Source organism: Ornithodoros turicata, chromosome 1, assembly GCF_037126465.1.
Source record: "Ornithodoros turicata isolate Travis chromosome 1, ASM3712646v1, whole genome shotgun sequence".
Lineage (NCBI taxonomy): Eukaryota > Metazoa > Arthropoda > Arachnida > Ixodida > Argasidae > Ornithodoros > Ornithodoros turicata.
The window spans coordinates 167,330,158-167,351,569 of NC_088201.1; the positions used below are offsets into that span (position 1 = coordinate 167,330,158).

General features: G+C 46.9%; 1 protein-coding gene across 3 annotated transcripts in view; it reads right to left on the reverse strand.

The window, feature by feature from the left end:
* Positions 1-14,200: 14,200 nt before the first annotated feature.
* Positions 14,201-21,412, reverse strand: part of LOC135372678 (uncharacterized) — a 52,680-nt gene continuing 45,468 nt past the window's right edge. For all 3 annotated transcript variants that reach the window (XM_064606183.1, XM_064606177.1, XM_064606191.1), the window contains one exon: positions 14,201-14,417. In XM_064606183.1, the coding sequence (XP_064462253.1) occupies positions 14,257-14,417 (161 nt within the window). In that variant the 3' untranslated portion in view covers positions 14,201-14,256. The remainder of the gene's footprint in view (positions 14,418-21,412) is intronic.

Consider the following 21,412-nt stretch of genomic DNA (forward strand, 5'->3'; position numbering starts at 1 on the left):
CATTTTGAATTCCTGGACTAGAGATTCTGCTATCGTCAGAAGGAAGGTCTCCGGGTAGCATGCTAACCGGAGCCTTTCCAGTTGCGCCTCAAAGCTAGAGGCCACGGTATGAGAACATGATTTAGTGAGCGAAGCATGCATCGCCGATTTTGCTACCGCCCTTTTAACCAGTTTTGAGTGAGCGGAGCTATATGGAAGGAGCTCCTATTTTGCTCTAGGATGGTATTTCCAACATGTATGATTCTGATCATTGGAGATATATAAATCCAAGAATTGTAGAGAATCCTGTTTAGGGAGTTCAACGGTAAGAGATAGTCCCATAGCGCTGCTTCTAAAAGTATCCAACACACTGTCTTTATCAGTACTGTAAAAAAACCAAAAAAATCATCAACGTACCGAAATACATGAGTCTGGGGAGTTGCCCTCAGTGCTTCACTGATGATCCTGTCACACTTTCCCAGGAAGATGTCACACAAAATCGGGGAAACACATGAACCAATAGGGGTACCACTTTTTTGTATAAAATATTGACCATCATGTTTCACAACTGTGGACTTCAAGTAGGCTGTAGGCAAGTAGGCTCTTAGTTGAGAGTCTGCAGGTGGTTTGTCTCTTCCATGTTCTAACTCCTTGTCCGCGTCCAGTGCTGCAGTGAGCCGATATGACCTTTGCGTACGTAAGGGATAGCGTTCATGGTCCCGCGCACGCGCAAGGCATAACGAGAGCGATGAAAGAAGGAAGTCACTAATTTCTTATCATTAATTTCTTAGGCAAATTAGGCTTTGTATGTGCTTGTCCTTTCTATGTGTTGCAGCCTCAGAACATCAATTCCCACCACATACAGAGAGCCTCGCACAGAACGCAGGATCAACACACCTTTCTTTACGTATGCTGAGACGATAGCATACGATCCACTAAAACTAACTCTTATCTTCGTACGGTGCCCTCGTTTTGCTGTGCTTCAGCACTTATAAAAGGATGGCTCATGGAGCCTTCTGACTACATCCTTCCAATAACGACTCAGACTGAGAACAGTTTTTTCCTGTAATATTTTTTCTTCCATTTACCTGCTGCACGCAAAGAGGTCATGTTTGACAAAATCGTCTTCGGCGCAGAGCTCCTGCAGTGCGAAACAAAAATTTGTCAAAAATATTTTCATATAAAATATGTATACAAAATATCAAAGCCTGATTTTGTAGTACGTACATCGCTAATGAGCATCCCTGAGTATGGAACTCGTAGGCGTTGACCTTGCTGCACCCAGACGAAATCGTCTTCCAACAAAGGCGCAATCGTCAGAGCTTCGGCAATGCAAGATCGACAAATTCATGTTCTCTCGAGTGATAGCGCTTGATACTCGATAGGTATCGGCGATTTCATAAATTAATTTTATAGTCTGTATAATGTTAATTAACGTCATATGCTTTGAATGACGTGGTTTCCTTCCACGTTGCGCCTTTGACACAATAGTCTGAAACGTTAGACAAAATAGTCTGCGAGGGTAAGCCTCGATATTCCCGGTTGTGAAATACCTAAATTCTCTATTTCACGTCCTCGTAACGAAGAAAATTCTTAATTCCTTCGTAAGATGACAGGCTGTGTCGCTCTGAGACTGCCACATTGGCAATTTCACCACCTTTGTCGCATTATTGAACGTTATCTGAGAATACTGATAGATGTCATAAATGAGTATAATTTTCCGCTTATTTTAAATTGACGCGCGAATATCTGAAAACCATGGGTGCTTTCTCCGAGTGTTGTACCCGCTACCCGAAACGGGTAGCGTAATACCGATAAGCGCTACCTGAGCAAAAAGCAACGAAATCCCGATATCTTTACACGTTTCTAAAAGTAGCGGAATACCGCTACCGTTACCCGTAAAAAGTAACGCGATACTTCATGCGCTACCTTTTATGAAACAAAATATAAGTAACCTGAAACTATCGGAGTCTCACTAGTGACGCGTTCGTTAAGAGGATAAACAACGCATAACAGCTTTTTCTCAGTTTATTGAGCTAAACATTGCGGTTGACTCTTAACAACAGCCGTCGCTCAAAATTACCGTCAGTATTTTTGTGTCATCTTGGTGAGCGTGTCTGGACAAACACTAAAAAGACGTTCGACTGACGCACTAGAGGAAACCGCCGTGTTCGTCCTGGTGAAAATACGGTGTATGTTGGGAAAGTTCGTCTTGAGGGCAGCAACGTTGAAGTCCTCAGGCAGCAGGAGGCAGCGCGACAGCTCCTCGTCGTCGGGCGGCGAGTGAGATGTCGTCTTTCCAAATGCGAAGAAGTCTTTTGCTGTGGCATCATCGTTGTACGCGCTGGATCGTTTGTTAGGCTGGTTGCATAGTGGCTGACTGTCCATTCGGTCCTTAACAAGTTCGATGGCGATCTTGCGCCTCTCCTCCTCTGTCATCCACGCCAATTTGAAGCGCGGCGTGACCACAGACGATACCAAAAGCGCATTATCATGCATGAGGTGTTCAAACCTGTTGACATCCCGCATGAACTGTTAGTTTCGCTGCGATGCTTGGAAAAACGACACCTCGTGGTACTCACGAACCTTTTGTGGAGACCGTCAAGAAGGGCAGCAGCCAGTGGACCACAGTATCAGGGGCCTTCCATAGCTTGATGTTCAAGCATCCGCCTGAGGACCGTTATCGTTGGCAGTATGTACCCCATGTACACCGCTTTCTCGCCTTGTAGAACATCCAGAGCACGAGCTACAGGCTTCATAACCTATATGTGCAACACATCATTCCTCCCTGTTTCTCCCTGGTTTCTCCCTGTTTTCTCCGTGTTTCTCACTGGTTTTCTTTAAATAATCAGTCAATCAATCAATCAATCAATCGTTTCTGAGGCACTGTGACGCACTGAACAAGCATCTGCAATCGTGGCGTGAAGACCCCAAGCAGGAGGAACCAGCAAGAAGAACGTATTTATTTATTTATGAGAATACCTCACGTGCCCTCGGGGAGCGTTGAGTGAGGGGGGGGGGGGTTACATCAGCAAGTCAGAACAGAACAGAACAGATCAGAATCATCAGAACAGATCATCAGAACAGAAGCAATTGAACACTTTGCAAAAAAAAAACAAAAAAAAAACACTTATGTGAAAACGTTAAGAAAACATATGCGATGATAATGAAATTAGACACCAAAACTGGCAGCTAGCTGGCTGCGAAAAACTGAAAAGTCGGAGTTAGCTACGATAGACTGGGGAAGGTCGTTCCAAGCACTGATGGTTTTGGGGAAGAAAGAAAATTGGAAATGAGATGTACGACATGGAATGTGGTCGATTTTATGGGCATGATCGATCCTAGAGGAGATGTAGTGGGCCATAGTGATGTACCCTGGACGGATGGTTGTGGTGTAGTAGAATTTGTGGAATAAACACAGACAAAAGTATTTCCTACGGTGTGCAAGAGGAGGAAGATTGATAGAGGCCTTTAAAGATGTAATACTGGACGGAAAAGAATAGTCTGATAAAATAAAGCGAGCTGCCCGATTCTGTAAGGATTCAAGAAGGTCCACAAGTGTTGACTGGTAAGGATCCCAGATACTACATGCATATTCCAACTTCGGCCTGACTAGTGTTTTGTATGCAAGACGTTTCACTTCAGGTGGAGCAAGTTTAAGGTGGCGACGGATGAAACCAAGTTTGCGATTTGCATCGCGAACAATGGTATGAATATGATCTGACCAAGAGAGGTTTGAGGAGAAATGAAGCCCCAAGTACTTGTAAGTATGAGACTCACGGATGACATCCTGGCCTATGTGATACTGATGTGTTAGCGGTGACCTAGACCGTGAAAAGGGAATATAACAACACTTGGAAGCATTAAGAGGAAGACCCCAAGTAACACACCAGTTAAAGAGAGCCACAAGGTCCTGCTGGAGTGCCACTTGGTCAGAGGATGACAGTATGGGGCGGTACAATAGACAGTCGTCAGCGAAGAGCCTGATAGAGGATGAGATGGAATGCGGGAGATCATTAATGAAAATAAGAAATAGCAGGGGCCCGAGGACAGATCCCTGTGGGACGCCTGAAGTAATAGGAAGGAAGTCAGAAAGGGAATCATTCACAATGGTAGCCTGTGTTCGATTAGAGAGGTAACACACAATCCAGTTGTACACGTGGGGATCAAGGTTTAGTAACGAAAGCTTGTAGATGAGGCCAGGATGAGAAACAGAATCGAAAGCCTTTTTAAAGTCAAGAAAAATGGCATCGGTTTGGATACCTCTGTCCATGTTAGAGCTAATATCAAAAGTGAATAGCGACAGTTGGGTTTCACAAGAGAAACCCTTGCGAAAACCGTGCTGTTCAGCAAAAAAGAAATTGTTCAGTTCGAGATGAGATGAGATAGCCGAGTAGATAATGTGTTGGAGGATTTTGCAGGGAATACTAGTCAGAGAGATCGGGCGATAATTAAGAGGCGATGACTTATCACCGCTCTTAAAAATTGGAACGACCTTGCCCTGTCGCCAGTCCTGAGGCACGTAGCCATATTCGAGACATTGCGTAAAAATGAACGACAAAAAAAGTGACGAAGGTTGTTTGGTGTTTTTGAGTACCTTGGAGTTAATGAAGTCTGGTCCACAGGAGTGAGATAATTTCAAGCAATCAATAAGATTAAGTACCCCGGCGCGAGATACCTCGATTTTGGGCATGGGATTTAAATATCCAGTGGATGTGGGAGTCCGGGGGAAACTTTGACGCGTATCGTGTAAGAAAACACTGACAAAAGCTTCATTGAAAGCGGCTGCACAATTGGCGTCAGACATTTTGGAACCATCGGGATAAGTTAGGCAAATGGCTTCCCGTGAAGATGGATTCATGGTTTTCCAAAATTTACGAGGATTGCTCGACAGCATAGAGGTCAGTTGCGTTGAATAGAAGTCACGTTTTGCCTGGCGAATGGCCCTAAGGTATTCGTGTGAACTCAAACGATAATTTGCGTACGCAGAAACTGTACCAGAACGTCTAGCTTGCCTGTAGAGGCGCTTTTTTTTTATTGTGAAGTTTGTTGAGACGATTGGAATACTATGGAGCTGTGGAAGATGTTCTTATTATATATTCGTATATATTCGTCTCATCGCTGTATCTATTACGCTAGTACAAAAACGTTTAGGGATGACACTAATTTACATAGTATTGGCACGCTGCGAAAGGCTGCATAGGAAGCCTGCACTTCGCAGTCTAAAAAGCACACTGAGTATCCTTGTTAACCCTTACCGCGCAGTGCTCCTCGGTGAATGTCACGTCTTGTGGGCACTGGAAAAGTGGGAGTCTAAGTGTGCACAGCATGGTGTTGGGTTCAACTGCTTGCCTCTTTAGCTTCAGAATACACTCGAGGGAATCGTACAGTGAATTCCATCGACGCTTCCCAGACGCCTTGTTTGTTTCCGGGTACTGGTGCTCAGTCCCCACTGACCTTTAATGTGTTGTACAATCCGTGTATAATGCTGAAAGCTGTGCACAGCAAGGAGGGCACCGGCCTGAAGGCATAAATTGCGTAGGTATATGTATAAGAGAAAGCGCAATACACGTCGATATTACCTAAGAATTATCTGCACCACACACCCGCTATTATATTTTGTATTTTTTTCAAATCATGAAACTGACAGTGCTTGTGGCCCCTTTGACGTTTCTTGTTAGCTTACTTCCCTATGCCTGAATTACAATATCATAATTACATGACATTACTGTAACAAATTTGCAGACTCATAATTACCTTTTACCACAGAGAAGTCTTGTTAGAAGTATGCAGAATTCGGATTTGAATAAAGCTGCAGACTACCGTTAACACAGTACTTTCCTGCACCAGTTTATTTTATCAGGTGGTGATAAAAAATTCAAAGCATGCGCAGTTTCCCCAATCCTACAACTTGAGAGCATATAGACAGTAAGGGAGTCACATGGATTTTGAAATGTGCCCAAAACAAGAGTTGACGTGATTTTCTATGCTGTGAGATTTTTATAGGCTGATTATGACAATTACGGTCTTATGGGAACAAGCTATTCAGGCCACTCGCCATGAAAACAATGGTATAATGCAGAACAGTTTCAAATTAAAACAGTGCAGTACACAAATCTCAGCATAAAAGCTAGCAAAAATGTCCGTGACATTTCTGTTACCTTCAAAAGTGTTGCAACAATAGGGGTAAGTGGAATGACAAGAACACGTGCTGCACAGGAATTGCTTACGTAGATTGTTGTCGTATTCCAAGGTGCAGTCCTAGTGAAAGTGTATCATTCTTTTCAGCGCAAATAGGTAAGCGGGATTTTTTCTCACAAATTGGAAGACACTGTAACAAACACATTGTGCAGAGCAAGCGTGTTGAAGCGCTTCGTTGGAGGAGCGAAGGCTTTTGAGTGGTGCAGAAATCGGGAATTATCATCAAAGTGGAAGAAAAAGGCAGAAATCAGTTTTCGTCTACCACAGTGGACGTCAGAACGCCGACTCGGGTTCTCAGTGAAGCGAAGCGTTGCTTGGCGAACTCCCTTGGAAATCCTTTCATTGTGCCATTCGCCGTTTAACATGCTCTCATAGCATATCGTGCACACAGGAGAGCAGTAGAAACGGACAAGAATATCGGCCCAGCAACCACGGTGACAATCTCCTAGTTCAGTAACAAATGACGGGACGACAAATAAGGACGACCGGCACTCCCGCACAATGAATGACACGGGACGAATACAAAAATACGCATGGCTGGCATGCGCATCAGTGAACTGGCGGTTCGAGAAGGATCAGCGTTCTCGATGGGAGACAGGACCTACTTCGTGATGCGATTCTGATCTACTCATGCTCATAGAAGCCCAATGAAATCCGCCGATTTTGGGTCTATTTCTCAAATCGAATTGTTCCTTTCACTCGCGGCCATACCACGTGACTGTGGCAGCCGAGGATGGATTTGGCGGATTCTGAAACGGGGGGTTACACTAATAAAGTCTTTGTTGTGCGTTGATTTTTAAGCGTATATTCTGGGAGGTTCATACTTAATAGTGGCTACTAGGCGTATATTTTTGAAAGGTTATTTTTAAGTGTTTCAAACGGGATGTTCCCTTCTGCAACGATTTATTTTTAACGATATGTTCTTAACCGTGGATTCCTAAGCGCTTTTATTTACATGGTGATATTTCAACGATTATTTTTATGCGTTGATCTTTAAGCGTATATTCTGGGATATTTATTTTTAATGAGGTAACTTACGCGTTTATATTTGAAACGCTATTTTTAAGGATTTCAAACGGGATAACATCCCGTAACAATGAAGTTCGTCGATAGCAGCGATTGACTGCATATGACTTTTGTAGGAGGCAGCCTCAGCTCTGAAGGCCCCGGCGCGAGCAGCAGACCGGCGGCGAATTGACATAGGCAGGCAGAGACAGTAAGGGGCAGATGTACAGAGAAAGCAGTCACAACTGCGGCAGCACGTCCTGCAGCCGCATCTGTGCGTGAGTTACGTGATAGGCCCACATGACCGGGTACACGTTGCAGAAAAATAACATCACCATTGGCCCAGAGCACATTGTATGTCTGGTTGATCATCCTGGGCAGATTACGTACGATGTTGGGCACGAGGACAGCAAAAGGAGGAGGGTCACCCTGCTGCCAGTGAGGACGACACATGACATCTCAGGTGGAAAATCAACAATGTATTCTAGGGCAGCGAGGGTGGCATACAGTTCCGCCTCAGCAAAGGACACGGGGTATGGCAACGTGTACACTTCTTCGTGATCCGTATCTATGATGTAAAAGAGTGCTCCCGACGTGTTCAGGCATTACAGAGACATCGGTGAAGACTCGATGATAGCGGGGGTATAGGTAGAGTTGAAATGTGCCAAGGCGAGCTGATGCGCTAGTAGTGGGGGATTTCGTATTTTCGGGGAACATCCGGGATGGTTTTGCAAATTAGGGGATGTTCAGGGGTCGACATAGCTGGCGCAAAGGAAGGAGGAATGTTGTGGCAGGAAGATAGTCGTGAAGGAGTGACCCTCCGTCAAGGTTTTGGAGTGTGGCGTTGGTGATTTCGTCGGAATCCGGGGACGAGCGCACGTTCACAAGATACAACGCTGTCTTTCCTTCGATTGAGCTTGCTCACACTACTGCGTTTGATAGCATGCACACGTCTGTGCGTGCGTGTGTACCCGTGCGACAAAAGCGATCCGCTAGACTCCGGGTTCACAAACACCCGGGTAGCGCAAGACGCATCCAATACGTGTCTTTTTTTGCCGTCTCAGCCGTCAAACTCTAGACAATACTACTGTTCATCGGAATCGTTGAGGCGGTCGCCGGTGTCATTAGTGAGTGTTAGTATATCGTACGCTCTCGCCTTTGCGTACGGAAGGGATAGCGTTGTCGTTCTCCGCACTGGCGGAAGCTCTTGCTCTGTTATGAACGTGCGTAGAACCACCAACGCCATTCCTTACGTTCGCAAAGGCTATTGCCTACGATATATTAAAACTGACTATTAATAACTAGGGCTCGGAAATATAGGCTCTAAAAACAATAGAAATAGGCAGGCATTTAGGCCCTCAGAAATACGAAAATAAGCAATAAAATGGAAAAACGGGCACGTTAATCTGGTGCGCTCCTTGGCTTTGTTAGTGTTTCAGAATGTCTCATCAAGGAAAACTTGGAAGAAAAACAAGCTTTGATGTCTGGAACATGAATGCTGAGGTGGCCTGGAACCACACGATATCGAATAATACTTTTCGTTCTCTGCCCTGGAAGATCTTGAACGGCTCAGAGAAGTCACATCTTTTGATGAAATGTACATGAGCCCCTTCTAGCAAACCAAGGTACTGAGGAAACCAAACGAAAAGAAAAAGAAAAGAAAAAAACGAACAAACAGCAAAATGCAGCACTAAGCACGAGCCTGAAAGCCCACTCGCACTTACACCTGTAAAAAAAATGCTGTTACGCCGCCTCAAAATGTTAAAGGAGACTAAATTTGAACAGAGTCAATAAAAACGCAGGCAACCCAGAAAATGTCACATTTAAGCGTTTACAGGCAATTCTAGGCAAATGCCTAAAAATCCGGGCCCTATTAATAACAAATGGATATCCGTCATAAGAGTGTACTTGTTTACACCCTTAACGATAGGCCGCGAGAGAATTCTTTTGTGAGAACTCCTCTTTGAGGGGGCGGATTGTTCGTTGTATGTGACGGGCAAAAGCCGTAATCAACAGGATGGAAGGAGTTATACGGCGAGCGACTGCAAACACAAATTAAGAAAAAAAGAAAGCAATAACGAAAACAAAAGAAAGATCGTGGAACATACCGTGATAAGGGTTTTTGCGGAATCCGTACGAGGTTTTTGGGCGACGTTGAGTGAGGGCGAAGTTATTGACGTCACTGTCTTCTCTTTTGCCCATCACTTGCTGTTTACTGGAAACGGCTGAGGTGAAATAGTTAGATCTGTACCTCGAGCTGCGGTTACTTTTGTGCATCATCAGTGGTTCGAACGGATTATGTGGAGATCAGGCTTTAATACCGGAGTTGCAGTGTGCTCACTAAAATCACTAATTAAAAAGTTAAATAAAATGAATCTGTTAACTAGCACCCTAATTGAGAAAAAAATACAGTTTTCTAGTAGTAGCCTCGTCGAGTAATCCAATGGCAACAGTAAACGAGTGGTATGAAGCTCCCCTTTTTTTCTGAAAATTTGTTCCAGCTAAAAAGAAGCACACTGTATATTGCAATAAGCTTTGTAAACAGTACCGTTCAGTTCGTTCAAGAATACGAGCACTACCCTGACACGGCAATAATACAAATTATATGGTCAGGTGCACACTTTGAAATGCATGGTGCTTGTCAGAAAATAATGTTAATTTCGGTTGCACATTCCTGAACAGCATTTTTTCAAAACTAAAGCTTTCGGTGATCACAGTCGTATCACAGCGCCGGAGACTCGCCCTTGCGATAAATATTTGTCAAACCATTTTACCGTGTGTTATTCATTCATAAGTGCGTTTCAAGAACAGACATGTACGCCCCATCTGTTCATCTCACACAAATCCGCTGCCATATCGAATGGGCCAATTTCATTTCCAGGGACACTTATACAGGTTTTGAGTGTTTACCTTATGACTTCAGATGTACCCTGTGGCCTATGGGACTACACATGCGTTTCATCCGACATATCCCCAGCAAACCTTAATACCCCTGCGACATCCCTACACGGTTACGAACGTCCTGAATATCTGGAAATCCATATCTATGGGATATCGCACAATGACATTTGCGTTTTCAACTTACTTCAGGAAACAACACATGCCTCAAGTACGTCGGCGGGATATATATCGCGCTCTGGATGTTTGCATATCCCACAGGAAGTAGCGCCTGAAGATCACAGGGATATCCATGGGAGATCCAGGAGAGATTTATTGCATATCGAAACGGCGGTAACCTCAATTAAAAACACATCATTTGATAGGAAGGGGTGTCATGAATGTTGTTGGGTATACTTTGAGTCGATGCACATAAACGGGTATATTGCGAAGACGCATCATTGTCACTGCTACAAATGTTGTACGCCACGCTACCCTTAACGAACGTGCATCTAACAATTTGTGCTTCAGTATATATTCCGTCCAGCTGGCAAGTAGAGGTTACTGTGGATTTTCCCAAGTGGCCCAAGTGAGGCGGGTGGGGTTTGGCACTTACGCTCGCTGGTCACACAGTCTTGCTATTCTGTAAATGTATAGCAGTTGTGCTAAATAAATGCTTAGATGTGTTTATCTAAAAGCGATAAAACCCCGGTGCAGGGGACACAAAGAGACAACACAGACGAAGCACTGTCTGACAAACAACTTTAATGGCAGGGACACATCTTAAATACACCAAATGCACACCCGACCCCTAGTGGCAGCCAAGGCCGTCATGCTGTAATCACAAATTATCACAAGGTTATCAAAAAGATAACACGCAAACAAGGCACCAGGTAAACGCCCCCCCGAAACAGAATTCGCGTTAGTTATCAATGAATTGCTGGATTGTATCCGTTACCAACACGGAAGGCACGCTAATGCAACTATCTCCAGCCTGTTTTATCAACAAGGCTTCCTTATAAAGAAGAACACCTAACTTATGACTTTTAAACATCACTTTTGTGTTTTTGAACAGCGGCTCGCACCCGGAACAGGTTCTTAAGTGTTCCGCCAGCTTACCATACCCCTTTCCTCTCGAAGCTCTATGTTCCATCAGACGTATGTTAACACAGCGTTTAGTTTGACCAATATACTGGCGCCCACAAGACAAGGGAATTGAATAAACAACACCAACAGTGCAAGTCACAAAAGGATCTACGTGTTTTACATGACAACCCCCAGTTTTTGTCCGGTTAACCCTAGCCATCAGAGACCTGAGCCAATAACCTCTTTTGAAAACTACTGTGTGTGAAAACTACTTTGTGTCCCCTGCACCGGGGTTTTATCGCTTTTAGATGTACCACCAAACAGCCCGGTTTTTATCGCTTTTTAGATGTGTTGCCTGGAGTCCGCGAATCAAATGACGCATTATTATTTCCAGTAAAATACGGGCATTTTTGGTATCCAAGTGCAATCCCGCTAACATCGATATATCCAACATGGCATGTTGACATGTCTGGGACGCTGGTGCCGTGTAAAAAAACGGAAGAAATCATAGCCGCCGGGACGTATACGGTACCTAAATGACACCTGTGAGAAAGTCGCTGGAATGTCCAAACTTCCACAACATGATATCGCAGAGATGTTGCATGGAGGTAACTGTTTACTGGGTCCGAGCTGTACGAAATTTCGTATTTGTTCGTGTAAGCCCGATACAGGAAGTACGGTACCCTCAGCATGCACCATATCGGCCCCATAAGTGAAGGCACGGGACCTCCAAACATCACTCATGTTGTCTTATAAGGGTCTTTTTCAATATAAGTATTGCTGGGGACACGGATAGCTAAAATCGCCTGTCAGAACTTGGCCCTCCCGTATTACCTCTGTTGCGCTTGATAGTGTTGTACCAGCATTGTCTTTCAAGATAGACCATGTGCTGCAGATGTTCAGCTCGAAACGAATAGTTTTGCAACACCTGGAGATTTGTGATGAGAATAAACCACGCACTACTGATTTTAGACAATCCTGCCCCCTACAGTACATCCTTGCGTGGAACATTTGTATGAGACAAGGTGCGACTAAATATCGTCAACAACTCATCATCCATTCAACGTACCAAAATTAGACGTCTATTGTACGTTAAAAATGTACGTCTACTGCACGTGAAAAATTAGACGCCTATTTTGCAACGTTAGAGCAAGGTCTAGTAGACGACTTTTTGTAGACATTTTAACAATGCATAATGTAAAACCCCGAGACTAGGGAACACGAAGGGACAGACACAACACGAAGTCTCAAACTGAGACTTCGTGTTGTGTCTGTCCCTTAGTGTTCCCTAGTCTCGGGGTTTTACATTATGCATCACCTTCACCAGCTCGCTACTTCCTAGCCATTTTTTCATCTTAATAATGTATTGGGTGTTACATATCTATATGTAGCCTTCGTCCTAAGGTTTCATCTTTCAAGGTTTCCCGTGTGTAGACGTCTATTACCCCACCATGTGCTGTATTGATTGTGTGCCAAGCAGGGACCAGAACCGAAACTGAACGCGAACCGAAAACCGCTAAAAACCCGTATTTTTCCCCGAACCAAAATATTTTTTTCTCGCGTTGAACCGAACCGAAACTAAGCCAAAATAAAATTGGGCGGCTACTGGCTCGGAAAACAGGTCAGATGTAATATGTGTTGTGAGAGATCGGAACTGCGATTGAAGCACACTCTAAGACGAAAAAGTGTGAAAAGGTGGTAACTTCTAGAGTTACAACCTAGGTCAACATATAGCGTCTGGTAATGGGTGTAAAACGGTGGCAAAAGCAATTATCATATATCCAAATTGCCACAAAAAGGCGTAAGCCCCCATCGCTCACCGAATCAGAAGCTGTAACCCTATCATTCGTAGGTAGCAGGTAGAACTTTGCAACCTTTTAGGCACAACATACGCGACAACTATTACTTCCTAAAAGGTGTAACTGCTGCACCGTTTTTTCTAAGAGTGCAGCGGACTGAGCCGCGTTGCCAAACAAATTCGAGACCGAAACCGAACAAAACAAAACTGCAACCCAATGCGCAAGATATTTGCTCCTCACAACTATTGCGTTCCTTCTGTTGTGTTAGTTTTGAGGTCGCGCTCGTGCCAGTTATAGGCATCCGTTTACTCGATTTGTGCCGTCCAGCAGCCCCAAGATGACATTTTGGATGTGAAACTAACGACCGGTCCCTCAGCAGGATGTATACGATGAGTGACCATAGCAAGCACAGTATAGTACCGTAACGTTGCACCTGAAATGTACATCTGTATGACGCAATGTTGCTGTGAACCGCTGCTGTGTCGGACACAACAACGAAAGTACATTTCCGTTGTCTGAGAATCGTAAGGACGTGCTTGCTTTTATCCCATGGCAATCTGCACAAAATTCACTTTCCTTATCCGGTTTAAACCGGTTTAAACCGGTTCGAACCGATCATTTGCACTGCTGCGGAGATGAACCCGAATCGAACCGAAAAAGGTAACGGTTCCGATCCCTGGTGCCAAGTCCCGCCTGACTTCTAACCAACTGGCTGAGCGTTCGAGCCTTTTTGAATGATAATGCTCTCTCTCTCCAGATGCGTGTGCCTTTTTGTGACAATCTGTAATAATATTAACGGTCGTGGGTGGTGGTGGCTACGTTATGACGGAGTTGTTGGTTCCCCGCACAGGCTGTGCTGTTTATGGTTTCCCCTGGGTTTTCCGGGAGACATTCCAGACGAATGTCGGCACAGTACCCCTTGAAGTCGGTCCAGGACGCATACTAACCGCTCTGTCCCCCACTCCTTCCTGCTGTCCTCTTTCCATCTCTCCACGTCTGTAGGCCGCTCATAGCCACAGTTGCTCCGCTGCGCTAACACGAAATAAAAAAAAAAAAAGAGTTATTGGTCCGCCTCTTTCGGTGGCGCGCTTCATGGCGGTTGGCGGTGCAGAGGCGACTTCAGAGGGAACTGTCCTAACAGTTACGCTGGGGCACTCCGAAGAAAGGCTGTAGAGTTGGCGTGTATGGCTTTGTTTGTGTCCTGCAGTGAAACGTTTAGTTTGTAGATGATAGAAAGCACTCGTACGCAGGTATGAAAGCGCAGGATCTTTATTCTTGCCTGTCGGTGCAGGACGGTTTCATGAGCGTTCTATTTCAGCGTCGGGTACGGATCACAACCCGCGTCGATTTCCCTTACGTCATTCAGCGTCTTATTTTGTTCCTGAAGTGCCTGTTTGAATTTCCCTTCGCAGCACTGAGCACCAAATTCGTCGCTCTTTGCATTCAGGTTCATCCACAATTCGACATCATCTGCAAAACATTGATATAATAGGCGCATGTTACATGTTGCGCCATTACGAGTTGTCGTGATCGATAAATGCATCATCCTGGTAAGTAATCTACGGCGACAGTACACTTTGAAATTCTGAAAATACAAGGCGCTTCAGCTGTGCCTACATATTTGCAATAGGGAATCTTCGTGTTTAAGAGGACAAACTGTTGCACAGCTTGTTGTACATATCAAAGCATTGACGGCACCAGATTTCCACACTCCCTGTGGTTTTCGGGAGGCACACAATTAGATACACAAAAAAGTTACGTTGTAAAAATTAACAATAATAACGTATTTAACCTGCAGTTAACAACACCGAGACGTTTTTGATCCGTCATGGGTACGCTTTTCTTCTTTTTTTTCGTTTTAATAATAATTCACAAACGTATCTGGGAATTATGCACGTAATGCGATCAGAGATACAGCCTTCAGTGTTCAAGATAGGATTTCCACGACTGCTGGCACCCTTGCTGCGGACGAGGTTGTGTGGCTAATGTGTTGGCTCTGCGATGCTTCTCTTTTTGCGGTTGCTCATTCGACAAGAGTTGACAGCCACAAATTAAGTTCGTTGCTGGACCCGTGCGCGAAGACGATGATGCAGGAACACAGGTAAAGGCATGGTGTGACCAATTGAAGAGACCAACTAAATATTGCTGTTGGCAACAACTCTTCGAGGAAGGGAAATGCTGCAGTGATTGGAAGCAGCGTATCCACATTAAGCAAACCAGTAGCAAAGTTAAAATTACGTTACGTTAAATTACATTTACATACGCGCAGTGCACCGCTCCAGGAGAGCAACGGATGGAACGGGCAATCCGACAATGCCACCCTATCTCCGAGCCTAGCGCTTTAATAGTCTCGAAGCGTTGGCCCAGGAGGCTCGTACTATATACAACACGACCTCCTGGAAGAATCTGAATACCGGCCCCCTCTACCACCGAAAGAGGTCTGAACCGTGTTGCCCGTGGTCGGCGGGTGTGGCCCCCGCTGAGCACCAACCTGGTAAAGGATGAAAACTACAGTCACCCTTACATTGTCGAGTCATCCCGTCGACAACTCGATCCCTTCAATTATGAACGAAGGACGACCCCATCGGGACTGGATCCTGTTAGACCCAACAAGGGCACCTTCCAGGGCCAGAACGCCGAAGGTACGCTGGCTGTTGGAGTTGCGGCAGCCCCGACCATTTTCGTCATGACTGACACGCCGGCAAGCAGAATTCCCGTAGTTTGCCAACGCAAAGCGACCAAAGCCGACGTCAAAGACCGCTCGCTCAGCGACCCAGAAAGAGCGAAAGAACGGACGCTGCCACCCCTGATCATTCTAAAGCTGGCTTTTCCAACAGCATGATGAAAAACGGAGATGCTGATGAAGGGCAGCAAACACGGAAGCGACTTCACGTCGGAGTGAAAAGGCACTTTACTAATAAGAATAGTGTGCGTGCGCGAGCACGCGTGTGCAATGCAGGTTGTTGCTCCTGCTGTCGTTGTCGTCAGTCCAACACGCCCTCTCGACCACAACCTACGGAAGCCCCACATCTTTCCTTGTCGGAAGCAATAAAGTAGTTCCTGAGGTGCCTCTCCCCAATGCCTGGTGGCCTGGTGTGGTACATGTGGGTTACCGTGAACAGGCACTGCTGTGTCGAGAATGCTTCCTCCCTGGAACTTTCCATAGCAGAGAGCTTCCTGCGTCCTCTAGAAATCTGCCGCTCTGGAAAATAGCGGCAACCTTGCACATCCTTTCCGCCAGGACCCGTCACGTTGACCTCTTTGTGTCCCTTGTCTCCAGCAACGACGTCAAATTCGGTCAGCTCCCCCTCGGCTACGCTGCGATTCACCTTTAAAGGGATGTTTCTGATGACGGCCGTCTGATGAACAAGGATATCCTTGTGGGTGTCATTCCGGTGGATGAATCCACTGCCGTTCTTCACGTTGAACCACTCGACGATCTCGAGCACCCTTTTGGCTGATTGACCGATTTGCTATTGGCACGTCTTGCACGTTGTTTACGATGACAGGAGACTCACGTGTTTTTTTTTTTTGTTTTTTTTCATGGCATTGCCGATCACAAGGCGGTACAGATCAACTTCTAGGTAACCGGTTGCTACTAACCGCTGTGAGTAACTGTGCAGACGTCCCAGTACAAAGTCAATATTTGCATGTTGCTTCAACTCGTTGACGAAAAACAGACTGCTTCCTAGAGACGTAACATGCAGGACATTTCCAGTTCAGACCTTTCTGCATGCATCCCCTGACTTGTAGTAGAGGGACATCTCGCCTACCCCTTCGCAAGATACGCACTAACCATTGGCCACGTCGACCTCCTCTAGTTTCTCGAAGAAACTTTCGGTGAAAAGAATCAGGTCGTTACACATGTGACTCTAGTTGCGCAAGAGTGAATATTGCATGCGGCCTTTGAAGTAGCCCCTACCAGAAAAGCAACGTCAGAAGACGACGAGTCACCTGGCGCAGCACGTCTCGCCCTTTCCCAAGTTTGGGCGACGACTCTCCCTCGTTTCTCCGTGCGGGACAATTTCTCTTGATATGAACCAACTCCTCGCAATAATAGCACTCCCTACCAGCACCACCTGGAGCCTTCTGCGCCCCACCCGCTTCGATTTGCAGCGCCGTCTCAGGATTAGAAGTCCCTATCGAGGTATCCTACTTTCTTTTGTACTCGTCTGCTAGCTTGACTTTAAGGTATTCGAGCGTTAGTTCTTCATCCGGACGAGCATCACGTGCAGTCAAGAGTGCCTCTATAGCTCTTAGGAAGACCACTAAGGAGAAAAGCAGCTACCTGGAAATCTGTAGTCTACTGTCCAATCCCTCTGAGTTGTTCCGCCAGTTCCAACATGCGCAGGACGTAACTACGCATGTCGTCCTCTGTACCGGGAGTGACTGATACAGCTTCCTGACTAGGCCGAGCTTGTTGCTGAGGTTTGCCCGCTCGCGTGCCTTCCGGAGCTATTCCCACATCTCTCGTACAGTCTTACACTTGCAGACGGATACAATCTGGCTATCCTCGATACTGAGACAGATTGTACCCTGTGCCTTCCTGTTACCTGTTATCCAGGACGCCGTCGGAAAATCCGGACTCGCTTCCTCCACGTACGCCCAGGTTCTGTCTCGTTCCAGTAGCATCTTGGCTTTGAATTTCCACGCCTGGTAGTTGGCGTCCGTCAGATTCGCTACTGCAGACTTGGCTGCTGCAAACTCCGTCATCCTTCACCCAAGGCAGCCCACAGTCCTAGACTTAAGACCGTCTGTACCATGCGTCCAACACCCTGTAGTCCTCTGGGCCCATGAAGTGTTGAGCGGCAGTAAACACGGCAGCGACTACACGTCGGAATAAACGGGAACTTTACCAACATGAATAGTGTGCGTGCGCGAGAACTCGTGTGCGGGTCCTTACTCCTGAAGTCCTTGTCGTGAGCCCAACAGATGCTTTATCTCCTTTTGTTATTTGCTGTGCGGGATAATATTTAGGTTATAGAACCTGAAGGATAGAACCTGGTATAGCAATTTGGGCGTAAAGATTACACCGCCTTTATCGACAGTTGACATACGATCTCGCTTATCAGTGATTGTGTTTACAAGCATTGCTTACTCGACACGTGCATCTGCAGACCACGTCATTCCAGCACAGACTGCCCAGGCAGCACAATGTACTGAAAGTCGAGTGCAATAGGGGTGGACAGGTTGGAAGGCCTTGAACAGACTCGTGAAACTAAAGAATGTTGATAAGACACATACCGTCCATCCCTATTGCACTCGACTTTCAGTACATTGTGCTGCTTGGGTACAGTAGTACTCTGGTTTTGCTTTGATGGGAGACGACGAAAGCAGGGTTTCGTTCACCTTCCCGGCCTCACAGTACCTATTATCTTGGGCAGGGGCTTCATTATCAGACAGAAGTAAGCGCTGGACCAACCCTGAACCTAGGATACGTTTACCACAGATCGTCAGTATTTTTCCTCTTCGCCGTTGCACAGGACAACAGCTCAGCTCAGCAAGCTGCTGCGACGCCCGTTGAACAGCCTCAGCTGCCGACTGTCCTGGGATCATTCTATGGTCCTGAAGAGAAGCGCGGTCAGCTTGCACAAGTACTACGGCAGTTTGACGTTGTTTTCACCGAGAAACCCAGCATGTCGTCTGTGTTAGAGCATTGCATGGACAAGGGGTTACGCTAGGCCCTTGCTTTGCAATCCGAGACCAGTTAGTGTGCATAAGCGTGCTTTGTTCGAAGGTGCTCTAGATGAAGTGCTCCAAACCGGTGCAGTTCAAAGGTCCCACATCCCATGTGTCTTTCCAGTCGCTTTGGCCCTGAGATGTAATGGTACAGTCAGGTTATGCTCAACTATCGTCGACGTAACGCGATAACTGTAAGGGACTATTACCACTTCTCGTCCACCAAGTTCATTATGTATATCGTGGGAAACGCTACAGTGTTGTCAACGCGTGATTGTAGTTGAGGATTTTTCCTAATCCAAGGTGTCCCGGAGGATGTCCCAAAAGCTTTACTTGTCATAGGGGTCTCTTTGAGTTCGTCGTAGTGTCTAGAAATTTTCAGGAACGCTTAAACACCTGTCAATCGTCCTTACAAGGATGAAGCAGTCAGTGTTTACAGTTAACCCCCGCAAGGTGCAGCTGGCGTCACCTAGGATCAGTCTTCTCGGCGTCATGGTCGACAGGGGAAGTATTAATCCTAGCAATGACAAGCTGAAGGTGATCGTGGAGTATTCGGTTCCCCGTAACGTTAAATCTTCGCAGCGCTTCTTGGGTATGCTAGCGATTATGGAGTTGGCGCAGTTCTATTGCAGGAGCATGATGCTGTTCTCTGTACAGTGGCTCTTGCAAGTCGTAGGCTGAGTCCGGCAGAACGTAATTATTCCGTCACGGAAAGGAGTGCTAGCGATTATCTTCGCTTTCAGGAAAAGTGATCACTACCTGGATGGATCCACTTTCACCTTCCAGACCGACTGCCAGAAATGCCACACGTTTCTGGCTCCAGCGGCGTCACCACTCACTTGGAGGTATCGCCCGGTTTGCTCTGAAACTACAAGGCTGCTCCTTCAACGTGGAAGTAGAGGCGGGGCACGATGAACGTGGTAGCAGACATGCTAACCCATGCGTCTCCACCAGAGGGGGGAGAGGAAGGCACCGAGGCGGCTTCTCAAATTCTGCCAGCAGCACATGTGGCACGAGACGCATCTTCGTCTTGAGGCACGTTCGTGAGCAGAGGGAAGCTCCTACACGTTCAGAGAGCGGATGGCCTTTCTCAGCGGTGTCTCAACGGTTAGCTGAGCAGGACTCTGCTGACACCGGAACGACTGACGGCTGGCACGACTCCTATCTGGTGTTCGAAGTTCGTATGACCGTTGCGACTGATGTGTAGGACCGAAGAACCTTGTGCCAGGTCTGCGCCGTGGAGGATATCCACTGGTCCACCCACCAACGATGCTCCTTGCACCGCTTTAGGATCGAGACAGCACGTCTGTGGGCCTCGGTGTGGCCGCGGCACTGGCCACACTCAGGCGTTTGCGCCCGGAGCTCCTTCAACAATACCACCCGCGCCACCGCCGCCTCCCGCTCAGCAGGTCCCGGAACCCCAGCCGAACGAAGAGGATTGGTAAGAAACATTATGGTACAAGATGTTGGGGTGGGGAAGTGTGGGTGATATGGTAAGATATAGTGCTGTACAACCGGGTCACGTGTGGGTTAGTGGGGGCGCTGGAATAGCATTCATTACAAAAAGCGCCGAGCACGGCGTCAGGTGGATATTTGGCACGGAGCACTACCGATGGTAGCTTCGTCTCCATCCAGTCACCTCCAAAGTGCCACCAGAAGGAGAAGATTTTCAACAGCATGTTCCTAAAGTACGTCTGAAACATCTCCATAACAAGCTCAAGAATTCCAACCCATACAAGAACGCATCTTCTACAACACCACGACATCCAAGGATCAAGACACTTCGACAGACATCAAGGTCCATCGCATCTTTCACGCTCTCAACAACGCGCAAGTGAATAACAACAAAGCCTCGACATCAACACCTCATCCATATCCATCAACAAGCGACACATCAACACAACATCGTGCAGGGTGTGGAGCGCTAAGTAAGGAGGGACCGGCCAGCAATGAAGACGGTAAAGGAATGAATGGTGTCGCGTCAGAAGATGCCTGTAGATGAAGATGGCGATGAAGGCGAGTGATAGCGATGCCGCTAGAGGGGTCCCCCCGCCGTCAGATCCGTTGTAGACACATCGTAAGAGCTGGGGTCCAGGAGACGCGCCTGGGAAAGGCTGCCGTTGAGGCGAGGCGGGTGGCAGGAGCGAAGTATCGAATGGCTTGAGGGAGCAGAGGCTGTCGTGGGTGGAGAAAGCGGGCTTGACGCGGTCGACAGAAAACTTTTTCCGCGTGGCCGTCGACGTCGGGGACCAGCGTCTTCTCACTGCGGGAGAAGGCCCTATATTGTCTCAAGTACGGGGCGTCCAGGCGTCGGCGAGGGGAAGGAACCTGGGGGAAGACATGAGATGCTGTTGACAAAGTGTCTGGGACGTAGGAGTGGCGAGATGAAAGGCTGAGATGAAGGGTATCGTGGGGGACTTGGCCTGATGGACTTGAAAATGAGTAAGGAGACATAGTCGTAGCGGTCGGATGGGTTGTGGGAGGAGTGACGAGGTCAGCCGGGAAGCTCAGCGGACGGCGCGAAAACTGATCTTCAGACGGCGGTGAAAGCGCTCGACAAGGCCATTAGCGCAAGGGTGGTATGCAGTGGTTCGGTTGGGTCTGTGTCCGCGAAGACGGCAGAGCTCGAGGAATAGATACGATTCAAACTGTGCCCCACGGTCCGTGCCTATTTGGTCTGGGGCTCCATATCTTGAAATCCACGTACTCAGGAGGGCGGAGGCAACGGTTTCAGCACACATGTCTCCAACAGGAACAGCCCCTGGCCACCTCGTGAAACGATCAAT